The sequence below is a fragment of the Plecotus auritus genome (genome assembly GCF_963455305.1).
Source record: "Plecotus auritus genome assembly, chromosome: 8".
Lineage (NCBI taxonomy): Eukaryota > Metazoa > Chordata > Mammalia > Chiroptera > Vespertilionidae > Plecotus > Plecotus auritus.
In genome coordinates this window covers 130,133,486-130,155,540 of record NC_137782.1, presented here as the reverse complement: position 1 = coordinate 130,155,540, position 22,055 = coordinate 130,133,486, and the positions used below count along the sequence as shown (strand labels likewise).

The window sequence follows — 22,055 nt, the reverse complement described above, 5'->3', positions numbered from 1 at the left end:
CCAGACCACTTTCTCCCTGGGGTAGGGGAGGCCAGGCTTCTCCATCATCTGCTCTCTGACCTCACGGCTCCCTGGGCTGCAAGGAGACAGAGGAGGGGAGGGAAGAAACCCAGCAGGGGGAGTAAACTCTCCCAGGCACTCCTTTGGCCAATGCTGCGCACTATTCTCTGTGAGGTTGCCCTGTGCTGAGGGGAAAATTAGAGGCCAGAGATGCCACGGGACATTTATATCTGAGTGTAAGAGGTTCTGGTGAGCACCACGGCTGTACGGCTCTGGCTGACAGTGAGACTCCTCTCTCTGATCTAAGCCTAAGGGCCTCCAGGCTGGGATCACGCATCAGCACACTGAGAACACTGCACGTATGGCACAGCCACCTGCCTGAGGAGGCCTGTGTGTGGAGGGGGGAAGGAGAGGTAACAGGTTCAGAGGTTTAGGTTGAACAAAAAGCACAGGAGTCCTCAAGGCCATGAGGACCACTGTCCTTGGTCCTTCCCACATAATGCCTGTTATGTCTGTGGACCTGGCCTGGTTTAACATTCTTTATCCCAGAGAAGGAATCCTTTTCATTTCTTAACTATGCTATAAATCTAAACAAAACAACAAAAAACAAAAAGAAAGAGGAAAGGAAGAAAACCACTTCCTGATTTACAGAACATATCATCTAACATCCTATGTCATCATTCGCTTTAGGACTCCTCACACCGCCCAGAGACCAGCAGCTGGAGCTGGCTGTCGGCTCCCATGGGAAGCTCCCCAATGGGTAGGAGAGTAAAGGGGAGTCTTTGAGACTCAGAGGTTGGCTTCCTTGGTCATTAGGCCTGGAGGTGAGATGACAGGACAGATAAACTCAGGGGCCCCGAGGGCTGATGGCAGCTGCTGATTTGTCCGTAGAATGCTCGGACACCAGAGGAGAAGCCTCTCCCTCCCCTTCTGCAAGACCAGATCCTGATCCGCTTTGCTATAGCCACTGCTCCGTGACCCAGGAGCATCTTCTCCTTCCTGCATGCCCTCCCATGTCTCTGGGTCCTCCCAGGGTCCCCCGCCCCCATTAAGAAGGGCCAGGACGAGGGCGAGAGTCAAGCTCTGGTATAGCTGGTGGTGGGGAAGGCAGGAACAGGCCAGGAAAAGGGATGATTCCTATGAGGTTGGGAAATACAGGTTTTAGGGTGGCCTTTGGCTCAACTATTTTTGGAAGGAAACTTTAGACCCCACTGATGGCTTGAGCTAAGCACATGGCTGTGTTACTGGCTGGGCCTCCAGGATGCTTCAGAGAGGCAGGTTATTTCACCCCATGGGTGGTCCACAGGAAATGGAGGGGCCAGTGCTTCTGGGTCATTGGCTGGAAGGGAGTCCCAGGGCACAGGTGGACATATAACAAATATGACATCTAAGCACCAACTCAAGAGCCAAAACATTCCCCATTTTAGCTGGGCACTGAGATTTCTGGTATCAGGTCTTGCCTCTAATAATGAGTCTTCTGTGGGAGATGTGGTTCCAGGTCTTAAAGCCATGGGCCTCATCAGCAGGAGGCAGGGAGGCTGCGGAGGAGTTCCCTCTGGCGGGGCTGAATTTCAGGCCCTGCACCAGCAGGAGTATTGCGTGTATCAGGAAGCTGAGTGGGAAGAGCCCTTTACCTGGCACTGATGGGGGAACACTCCTGCCTCCACTCCCAGCCCTAAAGGAATTGGTAAGCCAAGGGTCACTCTAAGGACCAAGGGTAGAGGAAGCAGCCAGCCAGTTGGCACCAGGCTGGTTTAGTAGATTAGTATGTCAGGAGGGGGACAACTCACAGGGCAGGGATTTTAGTGTAATCATTAGTGTCAATGAGGAAACCAGAAGGACTTGCCTCAAAGTGATGAAAAAGGCCCAAGTGAATAATATACTTACTCTCTAGATATCCTAGGGAGGAAGGTCATTGAAAGAGAGAACCATGGGAAAAAGGTTAAAATGGAATATCAGTCTCTGTCTTGGTCTGGACAAAGTTGCACTCTGGGTTTCTAGTTTCTTGGCTCCAAACACATACCTCTGCATCCTGCTCTTGCCCACCCTCCATCTCCTCCCCTTCGACATCCCAATCACACTGCATAGTGGGAAGGAGACACATAGCCTCTCTTGCTTAAGGCTCCATTCTGACCTCCTAGACTCTGGTCCTTTCCTTCCTAGGATTTGAGACTTGCTTGACTGGCCATATACATAGACTTGCCACATTGCCGAGATGCAGGATATTCTTCTAAGAGGCTTCTAAGAAGCCGGGTTCACTAGCTTGAAGACAAGAGAAAGCTTCCCTTCTACATGGGTCTTCCTCTCTGGCCTGCCAGCTCTCAACGAGGTTAACAAATGTCAGAGCCAGGCTGCAATGCATTGGGGATCCCAGCACGTGGGTGATACGATGGTTAGCCATGCAATGTTCTAAAACTGGCTAACTCAATCTCAGTGGTAGCAACCTTTGTCAACTAATGACTACCTCAGGCAAGAATTAGATACCTTTTCCAACGTAGCTTCCTTGGGACAGTCAGCACAATAAAGCTTAATTTGTTAGGGAGCAGTGGGGAGTGAGTCAGTTCTAGTGAAGGTTTCAGTAGGTCCAGGAGTTTCTTTGCTAGGAATTGGAGAGACCACTGTTCTGTGGGGTTGTTCTATTCATCATCACACTCCGTTTACCAGGCTGGCCTTAGCCCCAAACTAAGGCATCTTCCTTTCTTCTCTTGTCATCTCTAGTTAAAGATATGTCACCCCATGAAACTCCAAGTAGTCAGAGTCCAACTGACTTGTACTTGGCCTAGCTTGTGGGTTTCATGAATTAAGAGGCTACAAGAAAACTGGCCTGTCAAATCTAATGATGGAGACTACTGACAGCACCTATGGCACCTTCAGGAACACGGCCTCTCTGCTGTCTTATTCAGGAACTGACCACCGCCACACCCACGCCACTCTCCCCACTTCCCCACACAGACCACTGGCCTAGGTACTCACTTCTCGAGCAGGGTCAGAGCTGTCACTGGGTTTACACGGAGGTACTTGCAGTTGGGCTGACCATAGTCGGCAAGGTAGGTTGACCAATCCCACTGGATGAAGAGATCCAAAAGCTGTAAAATACCCAAATCCCCACCCCGAGGATTAATCAGACAGACAAGACAAACCCCTCAGAAATCCTCAGCATCCTTCACTACCAGCTACCAGTATATTTGAAAATTAAAAAGGTAATAAGAGAAAGAATGGTTACAAACTATAATGCAACAGAAAGTTAACGAGTAATCATCAGAAGTCAGCCCACTGCTGTGAGCCCTGTAGGGGTGCAGGCAGCCAGGGCTCAGAGGCAGGCCTGTACAGAAACAACTGCACTGAATCAAAGCTCAGGACTATCACAATAAGCACTCACTTATTCACTTAACAAATACTTATCAAAGGTCTTCCACGTGCCAAGCACGATTCTAGGAGCTCAGAATTCAGCAACAAACAAAGGTGGATGGAGCCCAGTGTCACATATGCAGTCGCATCAGCTTTAGGTTGAAAGGTCTGGATTCAAATACCAGTGTCATGACTTGCTGCATTGACTTTACCCGTTACTCAGTGGCTAGAGACACATACACATGCCTATACACACAGGACAGATAGACAACACAGAAACACTGGGTCATGTAGCATTGAGGCAACGTGTGTCACCCCTGTGTGGGCATTGGCTGAGCAGGTGGAAATGAGGGACATGGTAGGTCTGGACTGAAAACCAGTCCATAATTGAGGATGCAGACTCTGGAATTGCGGTTATGAGTAGTAGAGAGGAGTGCCATTAGGAGATTTTCCTAATGAAGACGGAAATCCACTGAATTAAGCAAACATTTTTAAAGCACCTAATATGTGCAAGGAACAGGGCTGGGCCTTTCTAGTGATATTAAAAGAAGTGGTCTCCCCTCGTATAGGAGAATAAAAGAAAAACATGAATAATTGTAATCCAAGCCAAATGAGTTAAATGTTATTAAGTGACAAACTGACTACTCCTCCTTTTTTGAACTATGAACTGACTATTTTGCAGTTTTCAACTTAGAGCAAAATTTAAATACAAATATAAATTGTAGTGCAGACCACACACACACACACACACACACACACACACACACACAGAGTATATTTTAAATTAATCTGGTTATCAGATAATGCCTTAAAGGTGATGGGAATAATCTCAACAATATCAAATACCAGTTATGTTTATATCTTTGTCATAGAGTTCACTATGGACATTTGCCAGGCATTTTATTAACATTAGTGGCAGATTTAAATTTTATTTTATTTTGAAATAATTTTAGACTTACATAAAAGTTGCAAAAATAGTTTTGACAGTTCCTCTATACCCTTTGCTCAACTTCTCTAATGTTTGCCTATTTTATTACCATAGCACAATGGTCAGAACCAAGAAATTCACAATGCTACCATACTATTAACTAAATTATGACTTTATTCCAATTTTGCCAGGTTTCCCACTGCCTTTTTTCTGGCCCAATCCAGCATCCCACATTGCAGTTAGTCAGCATGTCTCCTTAGTCTCTTCCAGTCTGTTACAATCCCTCATTTTTCTCTTTCAAGACTTTGATTTTATGAATAGTTTACTTTTGGTCACTTACTTTGTAGAAAGTCCCTCAACTTGGGTCTGCCCAATATTTTCTCATGGTTAGACTGAGGCAGCAGTTCTGAAATGGAGGAGATCTTGCCTCCCAGGGGACATCTGGCAAGTTTGGAAGCATTTTTGATTGTAACAAGGTTGGGATGGTGACACTCCTGGCATCTAGTGGGTAGAAGCCAGGGATGCTGTTAAACGCCCTGTGATGCTTAGGACAGCCCTATACCGAACAATTACCCAACCCAAAATGTCAACATTGAGGTTATGCGTTTTTTTGTAAAATTACTACAGAAGTGATATTGGGCCCTTCTTAGTGCATCATCTCAGGTGTACGTGATGTCGCTATATCTCATTATTAGTGATATTGACATTGACCACTTGGGTAAGGTGGTGGCTGATGAGTCTCTCCATTGCAAAGTTACTATTTGTACCTTTGTAATTAATACTTTTCTTGTGAAAGATACACTTTGAGACTATGCATATATCCAGTTTCTCCTCAAACTTTGGTGGATCCTGCATGCAACAATATTTACTGTAGTGTTTGAGAGCTTCTCTCATTTCTCTGTAGTTATTAATTGGAATTCTTTGGTAAGAAAAAGTGCTGCCTGTTCCTCTCCATTTATTTATATCAGTGTGATCTCATGGATATTTATTTTATTTCATGGGTTATAACCGCATGCACTAATTGTTTACTTTGTTGTTCAAATTGTTCCAGCCTTGGCCATTAGGGACTCCTTCAGATTGCTTGCCTATGTATTTTTGACCTGTCCCTATTCTTTTTTGACACTTGCTTACATTCTGGTACTATAAGATGTTCCAAGCTCATCTTGTACCTTCCCAGCCCCTGCTCTGGAATCTGTCACTTCTCTAAGGAGCTCAGGTTCCTTTAATTGGAGAATGGATTTTAGCATCTATGTTTATCTCCATATCTATCTGCATGTGTAAATTAAAATAATGAGTTCATACTTGATGTCTCTGCTTTCAGTCTAACACCCTGGGGTTCATTCTAACCTTCCATCTTCCCTAATTTATCACTTCTTTCTGTGACAGTGAGAAACCTGACACTCATGACCTATAATATATTTTACTTACAGTTGACCCTTGGACAACATAGGTTTGAACTGGATGGGTCCACTTACACACAGGTTTTTCAATAAAAACATGTACTGTTTTCAATCCACAGCTAGGAGTCTGCAGATGTGGAGGGCTGACTGTATGCCCTGACCTATGGCATTTTGAGCATCTGTGATTTTTGGTTCCTACCTGGGGTCCTGGAACCAAACTCTCATGGATATTGAGGAACAACTAAGTTTTGGGGGAATCAAAAGCTATATGTGGATTTTCAACTGTATGGGGGGCTGGCATCCCTAATCTCCACATTGTTCAAGGGTCAACTGTATTTGTTTAATTCTACAATAAAATAGTTTCAGAATTGTTAATCTATCCCCCTGTGAGAAACAAACTGACTAACTGGAATACAGGATTTGAATGTTCTTTATGTCTTCAGGCTTTCCAGTAAAAAGAACTGGTTTTAAAACTACTTGAGTTAGTTCTTTCTTCCTCACCTCCTTCAGTGTGGTATAGTTTTCTTTCATAATTAAGTTAGATTTATTTTTTCATTGCTTATGCTCCATTTTGGATTGCCCCCACATGCTAACTGATTTTATTTATTTATTTATTTTTGGGAATAAGTCAGAGCTGTATAAAAAATATACTCAGAAGTATCACTCCCTCCTCATCCCAACTAACCTGTTCTATCCTCACCACTCCTTTCTACCTCTTTCCTCTCCACCTCTGCAGGAAACCAGTCTAGTTTCTGGTTTACCCTCTTTTGTTTCCTTTGTACCAGTGGGAAGGTCCGTGTGCATTTCCTGTATCCTCTCCTTTATTACCTGAAGGGGAGCACACTCTAGATACTCTCTTGCACTTTGCTTTTTTTCACTCCCTGGTATATCTTAGAACTCACTCCCTAGATGCTAATTGCACATTAGTGATGCTATTTTTGATTTATTCATACAAGTGCTCTTTTTATAAACCATACAAGTCATTTTCAAGGCACAGACAAGACATTATGTTTTGGAGCATTTGATCATTAAGCTGGCGGAACAGGGGAGTATTAGCTATTTAGAGAGTAGGACACATGAATAAACGTGTCACTTTAATCAATGATTCCACCAGTCACTAATGATGCATTGCCCTCAAACACAGAAGCATTTGTTTACAGTATTTATCAGAACAGGAGAACTACACTAATGCAGTAATTAGTGTAAAATCTTATAAGCTACATAGGTTAATAAAAATTGTAAATTATGTGATTATTGGTTATTATACAAAAATGTGTTGCAGTGGGAAAGGATAGGACAAGGAAAGACATTTGAATCTAGTATATTAAGCAAACTTTTTATGATAGAATCTTTTTCCTTTTCTTGCCTCCTCTATAACTTTTATTAGTAAGACTTTTAACTAGGGCTTTGGCAGTTCTAAAGCTGTTTCTACTTCTACTATATTTCATTGTTACTGAAGAACATTCCCTTGGCTTAATAGTACTCAAATTATAATTTTGGTTTCATGAAGGTGGGGGGATGGGGAGGACAAGACTCAGACAGCATAAACAACTTACTGGAAATCACAAAGCAGACAAGTGGTAGAGATGGCTCAATGGCTTATACTCCCCAGTGTGCTATAGCTGTTTATTTTTGAAAAATCGTCATTGATTTGGTCTCTAGATTAGGTATTTGCCTGAGGCTAGGTAAATTTCTGTCTTTCTTTTTTGCTATCACAGCCGAGAAAGACTAGAAAAATCCAAATGAGTCAAAGTAAAAATGAGCTCAAGAGTGAGTTAACTGGACAGAGGACAGAGAGCAGCATAATAGCAGAACAAATGCAGATTCCAGGAGAGACCTTCGGAATGAGATATTGCTAAGATAAGGCAGGCCTCCTGATCCTTGCTAGTGCATACCAACAGACACACTTCTCCCCAGAAATGTAGGAGCCATTCAAAGGGATGAGTTGTTCGCAGGTAAAGGAGTAGAAGGAACTCTTCAGTAAGAATTATAGAGTAATAGTCAATCAAATGAACCTGAGGTTGCCCTTGGTTTTCTCAGGCAGAAAGGATTACATCCCCCCCGCCCCCAAAACAAAACTCAGAAAGTAAAAATGAAGAGCCTGGTGAGGAATGCCCTGCTTGGTCCCACTACTGGACTAGTGTTACCCAAGCAATTGGTGAGGAGAACTGTTTTATATATCCTTGCCTTCATCACTAAGTCCCGCGATATGCGCCTCATCTCCCATATACAGGGGGAGCTCGCCAAGGATGGGGATCATGCTTCCTCTTTCTGAAGACTCCTCCTAGGCTAGATTTCCAGCAGGCAGTCACCAAAGACATGTTAAATGGAATTAAAGTAGGTGAACTAACTTTTATAGAAATGATATTGGCTAGTGATGGGACAGACTTGTAATTTGTTTCTCACAATAAACTTCCCAAATGGACCAAACCTAGGGTCCTCCTGACCACTACTAGGATGAAAGTTGTATGAGAAAGAAGAAGACATCAAACAGGAGAGATAATACCTATGACATTTTAGAAGCCCAGCCCCAGATATTTGATTCCATGGGTCCAGGGAAGATACCTATGACTGGTGAATGGGAACTCAGCAGGTGTTTGGCTCCAGGGTGACATCTGGGCTGGTTCTTGGTGGGCCGCATGGGGCCTATCTCATGCTAAAAAGACCCCCCCACCCCAAGAGATTAACCAAAGAACTTATGTGCATACCAGAGGCCCAATGCACGAAATCTGTGCAAGGGCCTTGGCCCCGGGCCCCGCTGCAGCCACTGCCCGCTGCGGCTTTGTCCGGAAGGAAGAACGTCCAGAAGGATGTCTGGTCTAATTAGAATATTATGCTTTTATTATTATAGATATATATAACCCATGGACAGATACAATAGTGTGGTGAAGGCCTGGGGAGGGAGTGGGAGTGGAGGCAGTCAATTGGTGGTGGGGGGGACATTTATAATACTTTCAACAATAAAGATAAATTTTTAAAAAAGACACCCCCACCGTCCCCCCATGCCTGCAAAGATTCCACAGGCCTGGGATCTTTAGCTGTAGGAACTAAGGTAAGACACAAAGACACACCGACAACTACCTCTCTTTCCCCTAGAGGTTATTTTCTTTGCATGTTTTTTTCTTGAACAGACACACTGAGTCCTGTAGAGAACTGTGCTCCCAAAGCAGGTGTGTCCTTGAAGTAAACTGGATCTATGAAAATATGAATTTGGACTTTATATACATCCCAGGATAATTCTTCATGATAAACAGGCTAGACTATAATATGATTTCAAATAACACACTCCTCTGGTGCACTTCGCATATCATCTAACTGACAAAGTTCTAAACATGCTGCCTCTTTAGAACGCGGCTACTATGCAAAGTGCAGGGTAAAGAGAACAGCGATTCACAGAACACTGAACCAGGAGACGTTTCTTCTGTCCATGCCCTGCCTTTGACAGGATAAAACAGATCACATCATTATAAAGCATCTTTTCATGAAAACTGAGGCCCAGGTGCCTTTCAGGAGGCAGTTTAGCACCACAAAAAAAAGAGCCTGAGGCTGGTGGATCCCAGACTGACAGGGTGGCCGCAGATAAACCAAATCCATTTTTCTTGCTCAGATATGGAATCACAATAGTTGTCAAGAGCTGAGGGCAGATAAGAGCATGGTTGTGAAAAGTTCACTAAAAACATGAATTGACTGATGACTCATTTGGGCTTATTGACCAAGATCTCCTCCAACTCCTTGTCTGGGCCATTCATTCAAAGGAGAGCATCTGCCTACCTTCCACATATCCTCAGGAGTGCTCCTGACACAGGCAAACGTAGGAGGAAGTAAAAAGCTGGAATTATTTTAACAAACTTAAACTGAGTACCAGCAATGCATTGAGCTCTTCCGGGCATGTGAAAGGATGAATGAGACTCTCTGGTCTTGGGGAACTCAGGCTGGTAAATAACAGTACAGAATGATGTGAGTACTCTAACAGGGTGCAAAGGAAGTTCAAAAGAAGGACATCCAAACCTGAGCCAGGTAAGTGGGGGTTACTCTAGGAATAAGCAAGTCAATGAACAAATGATCAATGGCCTCAGATATTAAGCTAAGGAGGCTGAATTTCAGCCTGGAAGTTTCTTTACTTGTATTCATCAAGGTTGCTATCTGCTTTGTTTGAGACTATGGGATGAAAAACTACAGCCACTACTTGTCTTTGTAAATAAAGTTTTATTGGAACACAGCCATACTCACTGGTGAACATGATTTAGGACTGCTTATGTGCTCTAACAGCTGAATTTAGTAAAGATGGAGACCATATGGCCTGAAAAAACATAAAGTATTCACTATCCACTTCTTTACAGAAAAAGTCTGCCTCTACATCCAGGCCAGGGAGGGCGGTGTGCTTTGAAACTCTCTTAGATGTAAGATATCTAATATCTACTAAATAAATAAAAAAAAAGGTAAGAAAATAGCTTAGGGGGAGACCCTTCTAATTGTAAGGAGGTGGCAAAAAAGTCATTATATTCACAATCGGCATCAGAATTGAAATGTGTTTGGGGAAATACCTTGCTTTGTAAGACGCCCAGGGTAGGAGAGAAGGGGAAGGAGTTTGTTAGTCTGTTTCTTGAGAGTGACTCTAAAGAGAGGCGAGGACACTGACATGCCTGAGAGGGTGAGGAAGGGAAGTCCTAGTGGTGTGAGAGGCCCAAACAGCTCTCGACACCTGGGATGTCTGATAAGGAACTGTGTAGCATGTGACATAAATCTCCCTTAAAAACCACCCCCTTAGACCCAATTTTTAGACAAATCTACTGTGCTCTCAATTGCTTGGGTGAATTTATGTTTTATTTTTTGGTGAACTCAAAGACACTGAGTTTCACACTAGCCAACTGCAAAACTACACTGTAGGAATGGGAGCCCAGGAGAAAAGAAGCCTCGAGGTATCTAGGGATTCACAGCAAACTGAAAGGCCTTCGGGTTTTCCACAGGCTATGGGGCTGGGCTGGGAACAGGTTCCCAGTTCCTTTAGATCTCTATAAGTTAAAATGAAAAATAAGTTCAACAACCACAAGTAGGCTTGCTCTTGAGCCTCCCAGATAGGCCTTACCTCTTCTTTTGCTCTCGGCTGAGTGGGGGCAAGGGAGGGACAGTGGTGGCCGTGCAGTTCGCGGGCTCTCCCTCCAGCTCAGCTGCCCGGTGGGCAGAGGCTTCCGTAAGCTCTTGATCGGAGACCAACGGCACATCAGCAGCTTCCCCTGAACGTCACTCTGAGAAATATTTATTTGCCTCATAAATGTGGATTTATAGGTTTACTACCTAAACTCTTCACCTCTGAGACTACCTTGCTAAAGAGAAGGACAGGAGGCGTAAGGCTCTCCCTTTGTATCAGCTGGTGCGGGGAGAGGGAGCAGGGAGGGGGGAAGTGAAGATTCCCAAATAAAAACGCCAACACCAAACATTCCTTTGTGTCAGAGGCTTCTGTGAGGCCATTGCACATGGATGTGCACACTAATGACAGCATCTATCCTGCTGCAGGGGCCAGAGGAAAACCTATTATCACACTGGGTGGTAACAACCCTACTGTGCATACAGGTTCAAGGGGAAGGTGGAGGGAGGCCTCTGCTACGGGCTGACTGAGCTGCTCCTGGAGGGGTGGGGAAGGCAGGCAGGTGTGGCCACAGATGTGGTCGTGGGGCAGTCTTCATTTTCTTTCAGCATATTGTGATTTGTTAAAGGTTCCTAGGTAAGTGGGTTAGAAACTATATTGTTGAATTTTTAACAAAACCCCCTTCCCTCTCTGGCCAAAATGAATAAGTGGTTTAAAAGCACCCCTGCAAAGATACCATGGACTGAACAATATAAATATAAGCAAAATTCAAGAAAATGATGTTTTGAATGTTCACACCTCTCAGTACCATGTGCAAAATCTTTGTTGCCCACATTATAAAATAAAAATAAGGAGTTAATCAGATATGATAAAGCCATGGTCCAAATTTGAAATTATCACTCTAATTTAAAATGTGATTTGTATCCACTATTGTGAATAGTGAACTTTACTTAGCCCAAGTATATATTGTGCCATGAAATATTAATGACTACAGGCCCGGTGCATGAAAATTCATGCTCTGGAGGGGGGTCCCTCAGCCCAGCCTGCCCCCTCTCACAGTCTGGGAGCCCTCAGGGGCAGGAGGCGAACCAGTGATCAGGGGAAGGAGATGCCCCATCACACCTCTGCTGCTGCCACTGCCGGCAGTGCAAGCTCGGCTGGCCCTGGTTACCTGAGCCTCGGGCGGCCCTGGGAGGCTGGGCAACCGCCATCCGAGGCTTGCCTGCACCTCGGGCCAGCTCTGGGCAGCTGAGCAGCTGCCATCCGAGGCTTGCCTGTGCCTCGGGCCAGCCCTGGGTGGCTGTGGGGCTGTGGGGACTGGGGGACTCCAGAGGCAGGCGCACGGAGCCTTGCTGCATGCCTGCCACCCCGGTGGGGCTGAGGGGACTGGGCGCTGCCATCTTGTGGTGGTGGGCACCACCATCTTTGAGGGTGGGGCATTCAATTAGCATATTCCCTTCTTATTGGCTGTTGGTGCTGCCATCTTTGCGATGGAATGAGGGTCAATTAGTATATCCCCTCTTTATTAGATAGGATAGTAACGTGTGTGTACACTCCTCTGGGCATACTCACAAGCAGACTTTCAAAGGTAATGGCAAGTTCTCTTAAAATGCAATGAGGAAGAGGGTGTGGGGGGGACTATCCTTTGGAAGTTATTCAGTATCTAATCACCATTTCTTAATAAATTGTCAAATATACAAATATATTAGGGGTGAGTTCTTAAGATTTTTTTGCCAAAAGTAATGGTCAATCAAAAAAGTTTGAAGAGCCCTGGCCTGGTGGCTCAGTGGTTCGAGCATTATCCTGTGTACCAAAAGGTTTCGGGTTCAATTCCTGGTCAGGTCACATAACGAGGTGGCAGATTCGATCCCTGATTGAGGTGTGTACGGGAGGCAACTGATTGATGTCTCTCTCTCTCTCTCTCTCTCTCTCTCTCTCTCTCCCTTCCTCCCTTCCTCTCTCTCTAAAATCAATTAATAAAAAACATATCCTGGGGTGAGGATTAAAAAAAGTTTGGGGCACTGGTTAGATAACCTGCAGGAAAAACTTATCTCGGATTCATAATGAAAATGATTTGGGATCTCTTTTATAAATTAAGAAATATCATTTGTAGGAAATTACTTATTGCCTTATGTGAGTCATTACATATCACAGCCCAGGAACTTTATGATCGGCATAAGAAAAATATCCAACATTAAAGGGTAGTGAAGCAGGAAATATCCTTATATTCTGGGTAAGTTTACAATAAGCTAGAATTTCAATGGATTGGGAAAGGTGAATTTGAACTAAAGACTTAGTACTAGACAGCTAATTTCTTAAGACCTTTAGCCTAGTCAAATATGCATTTAAAATCTATTTTGTTCTGGATTTGAGGGGCTAGAAAGTGAATAAAATTGTAACTCGTATTCCAGTGCCAAATTTGGAACCAATCAATAAATCAATTAAAGAGCTATTGGGTGATAAGTGGTTCTCAACCACAAAAAGATCCTTTTCTCCCCGCTCCATAAACTCCAAATTTCAAAAGGGTTCTGGCTCCCAACGATTGTGTTAAGTAATGCTAGTTCCTAGGAAGGCCACAGTCTCAGCCCCATGGGGTTGGTGTATTTGCTGTTTCCCTTTCCATTAAATTTATTTCCTTCCTTTCAATTCTATTTTTCTAATTACATTTTATGTATCATTTCAATGAGCCACCTCAAGGCCATTTTGGAAATAGGTGGGGTTAAACAACTCTGATAAAAAGTGCTAATGAGCACAGCACCTGCACTTGAGAGTCCGATGAAGGGCCCAGACAATGAGTATGATGCGTTCAGAGCAAGGAAAGAGGAGAGAGGCCCAAAAGACTTAAAGTCCCAGTCAATAGAAAAGATGGACACAATTTATATTAAACAGAGAACAGAACAGAGGGAATTTCAAACAAAGAGACTGGTGGGAGCCAAGGTGCAGAGATAGGAGTAGCTGAGAAGTGTTCAAGGGAAGAAGCTACTGGACAGTTCTTAAACACCTCCCTACCATGTGACAGATAATCAGCGAGGCATCTTATTCATCTATTTCACTTAATCCCCAGGAAAATCAGCAGCCCAAGAGGTAGGTATCTCCATTTTACAGATGAAAAAATGAAGGCTTAAAAAGGTTAAAAGAATGTACCAAGAGGAATATACTCAGTAAGTGATACCATCAGGGCTTGGACCCAGGATAGCCGGACTCTCAAGACTGGACTTTTCCATCTATGGCAGATGGCGAGAAATCGCAGAGAACAGCGCCATTCATTTTATCTTACGGAGGAGGAAATTAAGGTCGGGAAAGATTCATGGCCATATGCAGTTACCATGAATGGGGCTGGAGCTAGAACAGAAACCCTAGACTTCGAGTCCACTTTTCTTTCTAGCAATTTAATCCGCTGGTGGAGAACCAGCATCTATGAGAACAGAACACAGGTCTGATGCCTAACGAGGTGAAGAAGGAAAGGGATTTTTTTATGTATCCCCTATATGCTTTTATGTTTTTAATAGAAAAACAGTATATGGAAATGTTTTATGTTTTCATATAGAATATTCTGCAATTTGCTTTTTCCTTCAATATTGTTTTCAAGATATATCCATGTTGATCCATGTGAACCTAGTTCATTGATTTTGACTGCAAAATAATGTTCTTTTAAAAATATATATATTTTTATTGATTTTTACAGAGAGAAAGGGAGAGGGATAGAGAATTAGAAACATTGATGAGAGAGAAACATCGATAAGCTGCCTCCTGCATGCCCCCTATTGGGGATCGAGTCCACAACCAAGGTACATGCCCTTGACCAGAATCGAACCCGGAACCCTTCTTCAGTCCACGGGGCCAACGCTCTATCCACTGAGCCAAACCGGTTAGGGCAATAATGTTCTTACTGTATAAGCACACTTAAATATACTACAATGTATTTATCAATTAATTCAATGATGGAAATTTGTGTAATTGTGCTTCTGGCTGGTAGGGGAATCTATGGAGTGCCTGTCGGTACCCATTCAAGGAGTGTAATGAGAAAGGAGAATCAGCCAATCTTTACCACCATGTACATCAGAAATTATGTAAAATGCCAGGTCACCCAGTGGACCAACTTAAATACCCCCTACATTTTATACCACAGCAAGTGGTACAGAGAAAACTTAGATGGCTAGGACAGGAAAAGCCACTCAATGTGATAAAAGAAAGGAAATCCAAATATTCTTGAAAAAGAACATCCACAGGAATAAAGGAAAAAGTGCAGTAATGCTGACCAGAATTAAGATAAAACACAAAATATTTCTCCTCTGAATAGTAATGTCAGGAGATTACATCCTGACACTGTTGAGCCTTTGAGAATGGATCAGGAAGTTTCTACAGATTTTTCAAAGCTATCTGAGGTTGCCCAGAGAAGGGCAAGCTCTGCTTCCATATTATTCTCCTCGATTTCCTTGAATCTGAATAGACCATCTCTGAAATTTTCCAAGTAAATTTCATATATTACAATAGCATTTGAGTTGAGTGGGAAGAAGAAATTATGAGAATAAAGAAATCTTGTGTGAGAGTTTGATGCCATTCTTAGAGATCCTGGGATGGAAATATTTCTCTTATTCTGCACAGGTAAGCCCAACCTTCTAATTTCTTATATGGCCAGAGCAATAAGGACTTTGGTCTTTGATGGCATGGGAGCCTTTATCCAACACTAGGTCTTTGTGTTTATTATCTCTGGGTTATAGTATGGCTTGTGAGGTCTCAAAAAAAACTCATTATAGTTTTCTGGCTCAGTTTCTCAATCAGTTATATGAATTGGCTAAAAGCATGCTTCAATTTATTGTATAAGGGTATGAAGAGACATATAGTAAAGTGAGGGCACTTATAGTTAATACTATTATCACAGGGTATCATTATTATTCAAAAATATTTTTTAAAAAGCAACTAAACATTACCCTTCATGAACTTTGAAGCAACAGAAATTGTCTGACTTTTGCTCCTTGTAGACCGGAGCCCTTGACTCTCATCCAAGTTACAACTCCCTTCTCCCAACCTCGGAGCCATCATGTCCATATTCTGTGTTAGCCATCTGGATATTCTCCAGATTAGATTTGTCCATGTGGCTTGTTCCCCGGAAGATGAGTTCCTTCAAGGGCCAGATCATAAGCAGTGTTGTTTTTTTTTTGAGGAGACCATTCACAGTTGAAATACATGAGCAAACTGTGGGAAAACAACCTATTCTTTTACCTGAGATCTCTCCCATGACTGCAAGAAAATCACCCAAAAGTAGATACCATGGCACATTGGTCAATCACCATCATGTTGTTTTAATGAGTCCCCTTGACTTGTTCTCTTGTCTGGTGACATTCCTGAATTGAAGGTGTCCTCTTTAGCAGATAAATCTTCCCAACACCTTCCCCTCTCCCCCTTTTATGGATCTCAAACACTTTACAACACGGGGCTGGTGGCAGAGAGTGGGAGGTTTAGGAGATCCTCAGAGTTACGGTGTTGAGGCAAATCGCCTCATTCTGCATAGGAGATGTAGTCAGTTCAGGATTTCCATCGTTTCTTACTTATGTGTCCCTAGGCAAGATACTAAGTGGAAATAATAATGCCTACTTTAGTATTGCCTAGCACAGCATAAATGCTCAGCAAACATTTGTGATGATGATGATGATGATGATTATGATTATGAATAAGAAGAAAGTGACAATGAAGCTGACCAACTCATTTCCGCCTTCGCAACTTCGCTCTGATTTGGAATGCTACCCTCATTGTTTTGACCTATCTAGGTCCTTCCCATTCTAAAGAGACCCTTAAGAAACCTTCTTCAATCAGCTCCAGGCACAATACCCCATTTGGTAGTATCACAGTCTATCTCATCTTAATTATGTCTTATGTCTGGCCTCCCCAAGGATATTGTAGGCTACTTAGGGGCAGGACCTTTTTATCTGCTTTGACCTAGCATGGGTCTGGGCCAGGGGTGGGCAAACTTTTTGACTCGAGGGCCACAATGGGTTCTTAAACTGGACCGGAGGGCTGGAACAAAAGCATGGATGTAGTGTTTGTGTGAACTAATATAAATTCAAAGTAAAGGAGCGGAGGGGAGAGCAAGAGAACCGGATAGAACAGCCGGATCCGGCCCGCGGGCCGTAGTTTGCCCACGGCTGGACTCTGGGCTCATGTTAGCTAAGAAATATCTGGTATCAAGCACAGTCAAGAAGTTTTCTATTTCCTGGTCACAGAGTGGTACCAAGCACAGTACAAAGGGAATTCCACAGCTGACGGCTGCACCTTCTTGGCTGATCAAATCCTTTGGACTTTATCACCCCATATTACTAAAATGGTCTTATGCTGACTGAAGGGATGGAAACTAGTAAGGGGTTCTAGGTGCTGGTTTGAGCTTTACCACTTGCCATGGATAATTCACTAAGCAATTATTCCTGCTCTAGATATCAGGGCACTAATTATATTTCTACACTCCCAAAATGTCCGTAGAGGTACGGCAGAGGTGAGTTCTTCAAGCATAGCGGTACTGGCCCAGACGCTCTGGACTGCCATGGAATTGGGTTTAGGGCAGATGAGAGTTGAAATTATCATGGCCACTGCTGTTCTATAAGCCACTGATGCTCAGGATATGGACCCCATTCTGTTCATACACGCTTCCTCTATAAGCTTCTGGAATTCTCTGGCCTGCAGGCACCCTTGAAAATGGGATGGGAACCACAGTTCAGCCCAACAAAGGAGGGGAACTTCTGACAAGGTTCTATCCAGAACTGTCTTCAGCTTTCTCTGGTACCAGCAAAATCCTCTTCCTTCATCTTCCTGTCAGGCCGGAGCATAGGCACTCTGGCCCTTCAGCTGATAAGCACCTTCAGGCCTGTGGCGTTGGTCTCCTTAGTGCTTAGCATGGTGTGGTGGGCAGAAAGGGGCTGCTGACTGATGGTTGTGAGGAAGCATCACAGAAGGCCAGTGTCCCAGAAGGCTCTGAGTGCATCGCAGCAAACCCCTCTGCCTAAGGTCTTCTCCAGGGTCTCCCACCGCACTCCTTGCTAATCTCTGGGGCAGCAGGACCTGCCTCTCCAAGGCGATAGTCTCTGCTCTCTGTTGGTGTTTCTCCATGCTCTCCAAAAGGCGGGGAATGGGTGGGAAGGCTCAGCCACAGGATATTGGACTGTTTACAGTTGGCCAGGCCAAGATTAGCATGAGCACAACATATGCCAAGTTCATTGGAAGTTACATTTTCCCTTTGTTTACACATTAAAGGGGAGAAGACCAGAAGGGAAAAAAAAAAAAAGCAGGTGACCTCCTGGTAACCTCACCCGTCTGCAAGAGGCTGCTGCCCTCACCTCTGAATGAACTTTCAGATTATCTCAGACAAGATTCACCTTGCGCTGAACTTGTGCGCCTGCTCTGAAGCCCCCAGTCACGTAGCTGTGATTAAACATTACAGAGTGGCCATAAATTTACAGAAGTATTATTGTGGCTTGCTTTCCTCTTTCTTCTTTGGGAGAGGAAGAGAGCAATGGGTTTAGGGTGGGGGGAGTTAAAAAAAGGGAAACGTAGTCAAACAAACAGTTCCTTTTCACAGTTCTGAACAAAAGAGAAAACATTGCAGATAGGTGTCCCAGAAAGAAGGGGAAAAGAAATTTGGCCATGTGAGAGGAATTAAAGTTCTAGAAGACTTCAAAAGCCCCAAACTCAACAAAATAGCCGAGGTGCTCTGCTCCCATTTCCAGGCAACCTGAAAGTTCGCAGGTGAAAGCCGGACCTGCTCTGCCATGCCCCTGGCCTGTCTGAAGGGTGTCCCTGCAGCAAGACTTCTGCCCGAGAGAATGATGCTCATCCTTGGGTTTGCCCTACAGTATGGGTTAAATGAACAGGGAAGCAGGCAGGCGAGAGAAGGCTGCAAAACACAGTTTGTTTTGTTCTTTGAGCTGCTGTGAGCGAGAAGGACGCCCTAACATCTGGGACATTTAAAAGGAGATTGGACAAAGACTAGACCGTATTCTAAAGGAAACACCCTGAAGCTATACCCAGGAGACTGACCAGATGACCTCAGAACATTTATTTCTATGATTCACTGTTTTATACTTAAAGTAGGAAGAGAAATGGATATTCCACTTAAGTAAAGTTTGCTAAATCCTCTAGGATTCCAAAGCCAAGATACGCCTGCAGACGCCTGTGCTGGTCATTAAACAATGAGACCTCTATAACCAGAAAAGGCCATGGAGTGCTCTATGTGATCCAGACGAATTGTAAGAAGTGGTCAGGAAGCCAGACTGAGGTGACAGGCTCTGGCCAGCAAAGCCACCTTTGGAAAGGAGTCATTCGGTCTCTGGTTACCCTATGGCAGTGACAGGGTTGCTAAAGAGGCTCATTGTTTCTACAGTTGGCAAGGCCTCGTCCTTAAACGTAGCAAAGCCCAGAGTCAATCACGCAAGGGAAGCAGCCAATGGCTTAGCTCAGCTCCTACTCTCGGCAAGTCTCTCATTTCTTGTACAAACCCGCCAGGAGTCAGAAACTGCCCTTTGGAAATGCTCAGGCGTTGCCTCTGATACACTGAGTTGAGCTGGGAAGTGAAATGTCCATGGAGCTAGGACAGTCTTGGGAATGTTTATGTTTGCCATGGGAGTTCTGAAGTCACCCTCTGGTCCCAAGGGGCAACCCGTCTCCAAAGCCCTAGTTTGGACTTGGAGAAGAAAAAGAATGGGTTCTTGTCTCTCAAGATGAGTTCTGTGTTTGGTGGTAGGTCCAGGAATGTGAACATATGGAAGCTGGGATATGAGAATCATGGGAGAGCTGTGAGAGCACGCAGGGGGCTGTACTGAAGCGGACAGCCTGAAATCAGGCCAACAAATGCTCAACACACAGGTACCAGCCAAGGGCAATGAGACAGACTCAATAGGGCAGCCAGGAACCAGGAAGGCATACACAAGAGGAGGAAAGGCAAATATGTACCAAGAGCTAAAAAACACAAGATTAGATTGTTGGGTGGAAACTTGGGGAGAGGGGAAAGCATAATAAAAGTTGCAATGTTGAGAGCTGAAAGTGGGCCAGGCACTGTATGAAATTAAGTGCTATAGGGCATTGTCTCACTTAATGTTCATCTAAGAGGAGGATACTATTACTATGCCAATGTTAAAGATAAGAAAATTGAGGCACAGAACAATTAAGCAATTGCTCAAAACCACACTGTAATAAGGAAGTCAGAATCTGAACCTAGGCCTATCTGCTTCAATGCATTTTAAAATATGAGAGTACAATCGTGAAACTAAAGAGAAATCTACAAAAGTTCATGCTGGTCAGATTGAATGAAATGTCCTCTTCCTTTTCCTACCATCCTTCAAGTGTTGCTTAAGTGCTCATCTCCTATAGGAAACCTTGACTACTACTATCAGCTTCTGAGATTTATCCTTTCTCTGAACTCTATTTGTACTTATTGTTTATGGGACACAGGAAGCACTGTATCACAACTTTTCTATTCCTCCAACTGTTTGTCCCTCACAACTGAACAACTGATTATGTCAGTAAACTAGATGTAGATATAGAAAGAAACCTAAGTGTTTTGTTTGTTATCTCCCAGAATAGAAAGTCAATTCTTTGAGGCCTGATGTCCGCAATGCCTAGTACAGCAAGGGACACACAGTGGGACCTTAGTATACTTGTGACCAAATTCCCAGAAACCAAAAAAATCCCTCAATGTACACAATAAGGAAGCATTTTCTAATGAAGAGAGTTGTTCATTAGTGGAATGTTCTAGAGTGGAGGGTATAGGAATATGGATATTAGAGTAGACTGAGCCCTACTTCTTTTGTGTATAACCCTCCCCCCAAAATATGTAGCTTTACCGCATTATTTCTTTATAAAAACAACATATGCTCTTTGCAAAAATAAAAAAAATTAAAAACCTCTTTAACTCAAAAGAGGATAGTGAGGAACCTATCACCCATAATCTCATCTCCCAGGGATAATAACTGCCGATGATTTGGTATCTTGCATGCTCTTAAAAGCTGACTATTTTTCAGTAATAAAATACAAAATCTTTTACATTTTTAAAGACTCTATAGTGTCTATTTTTAATGGCTGTATACCATACGAAGATGAACAAATCCCCTACTGGTAGATATTTTGTGTTGTTGTTTTTTCCCTCCAACCCTTTACCACTCAATGTCTTGATGAAATACTTGCAAATACATCTTGGTGCATTGCTTCAATGGCTCCTTTAGGAAATGACACAAGTTGCACTATAGTACAGTGGTTTAAAGTGCTGACTCTCTCTAGACACCCAAGTTGGGTTCCTAGCTCTTCCACTTACCTGCTTTGTGATCTTGGGCAAGTTATCGAACTTCTCTACAATCCAGTTTTATCATCTATATAACAGGGATAAGTAGTACATATATCATAGGGTTGCTGTGTGGATTGAATAAGTTAATTCATGTGAAACACTTAGTATCATTCCTTTCACACAGTGAATGTGTGGCAAATGTTAGCCATGATGATGTTGATATTGATGTTGATGATATGATGGTGATGATGATGATGACTGATAAACTCCTGGAAGCAGGATTCTTGGTTAAAGCTTTTGGTACCCATTGATGAACTGCCCTCCAGAATGGTGTCTCAATTTACTCTCCCATTGGCAGGAATCAGAGTGTTTTTAATGGAAATACCTGAACAGAGCCTACATGACATCTTTCAGAAATGCTAGAGGGGCTATCTCACTAAGCCAGAAGCTTTATGATCCCTGTCTACCTCATAGTCCCATGCTTCCTTGCCCTATTCCTAAATCATATACATGGACTGAAAATCAGGAGAGCATGTGGAAAAACGTGGAACATTTTGGAATAAAATGTTCTAAGGCTCTATCTAACTTGCATTTAGATAGTGCTTTGTATTTTGGAAAATGTTTTCAATTTTATGGCATAAACACCATCTAACTTATTGATTATGAGAACCTATACTTTCCAACTGGGACAATTTAGGAATGATTAGGTTACAAAATAACTGAAGGGATGCCAGGTCTCATCTTAACCTGTTTCTAGATCAGATCTTAAGACACAGCCTTGCACCCAGGCTGCCTGCACCATTCACCTCACCACTGCCAGATCAAAAGCTCCCTAAGGTTCTCTTATCTTCCACTGTCACTACCAAGCATTCAAAAGATTCTTCTCTTTGGATCTTACTTGCAACCACAACTATCCATCTCCACTCTCTAGTAACTCTTGTATCAAATCAACACACAGGCAGGAATTAAGGATATAATCTTATTACCTGAAGTAGCTTGAAATAGTTGTCTCTCACTTCATCAAAGGTA

General features: G+C 43.4%; 1 protein-coding gene across 4 annotated transcripts in view; it reads right to left on the bottom strand.

Moving 5' to 3' along the window:
- The window catches only part of EXOC6B (exocyst complex component 6B), a 529,977-nt gene that overhangs the window by 4,186 nt on the left and 503,736 nt on the right, over nucleotides 1–22,055 (bottom strand). For 3 of the 4 annotated variants that reach the window (XM_080685493.1, XM_080685495.1, XM_080685496.1), the window contains one exon: nucleotides 2,974–3,086. In XM_080685493.1, the coding sequence (XP_080541619.1) occupies nucleotides 2,974–3,086 (113 nt within the window). Of the gene's footprint in view, nucleotides 1–2,957; nucleotides 3,087–22,055 lie in introns of all 4 variants that reach the window. The other variant, XM_080685494.1, reaches the window with a different exon arrangement.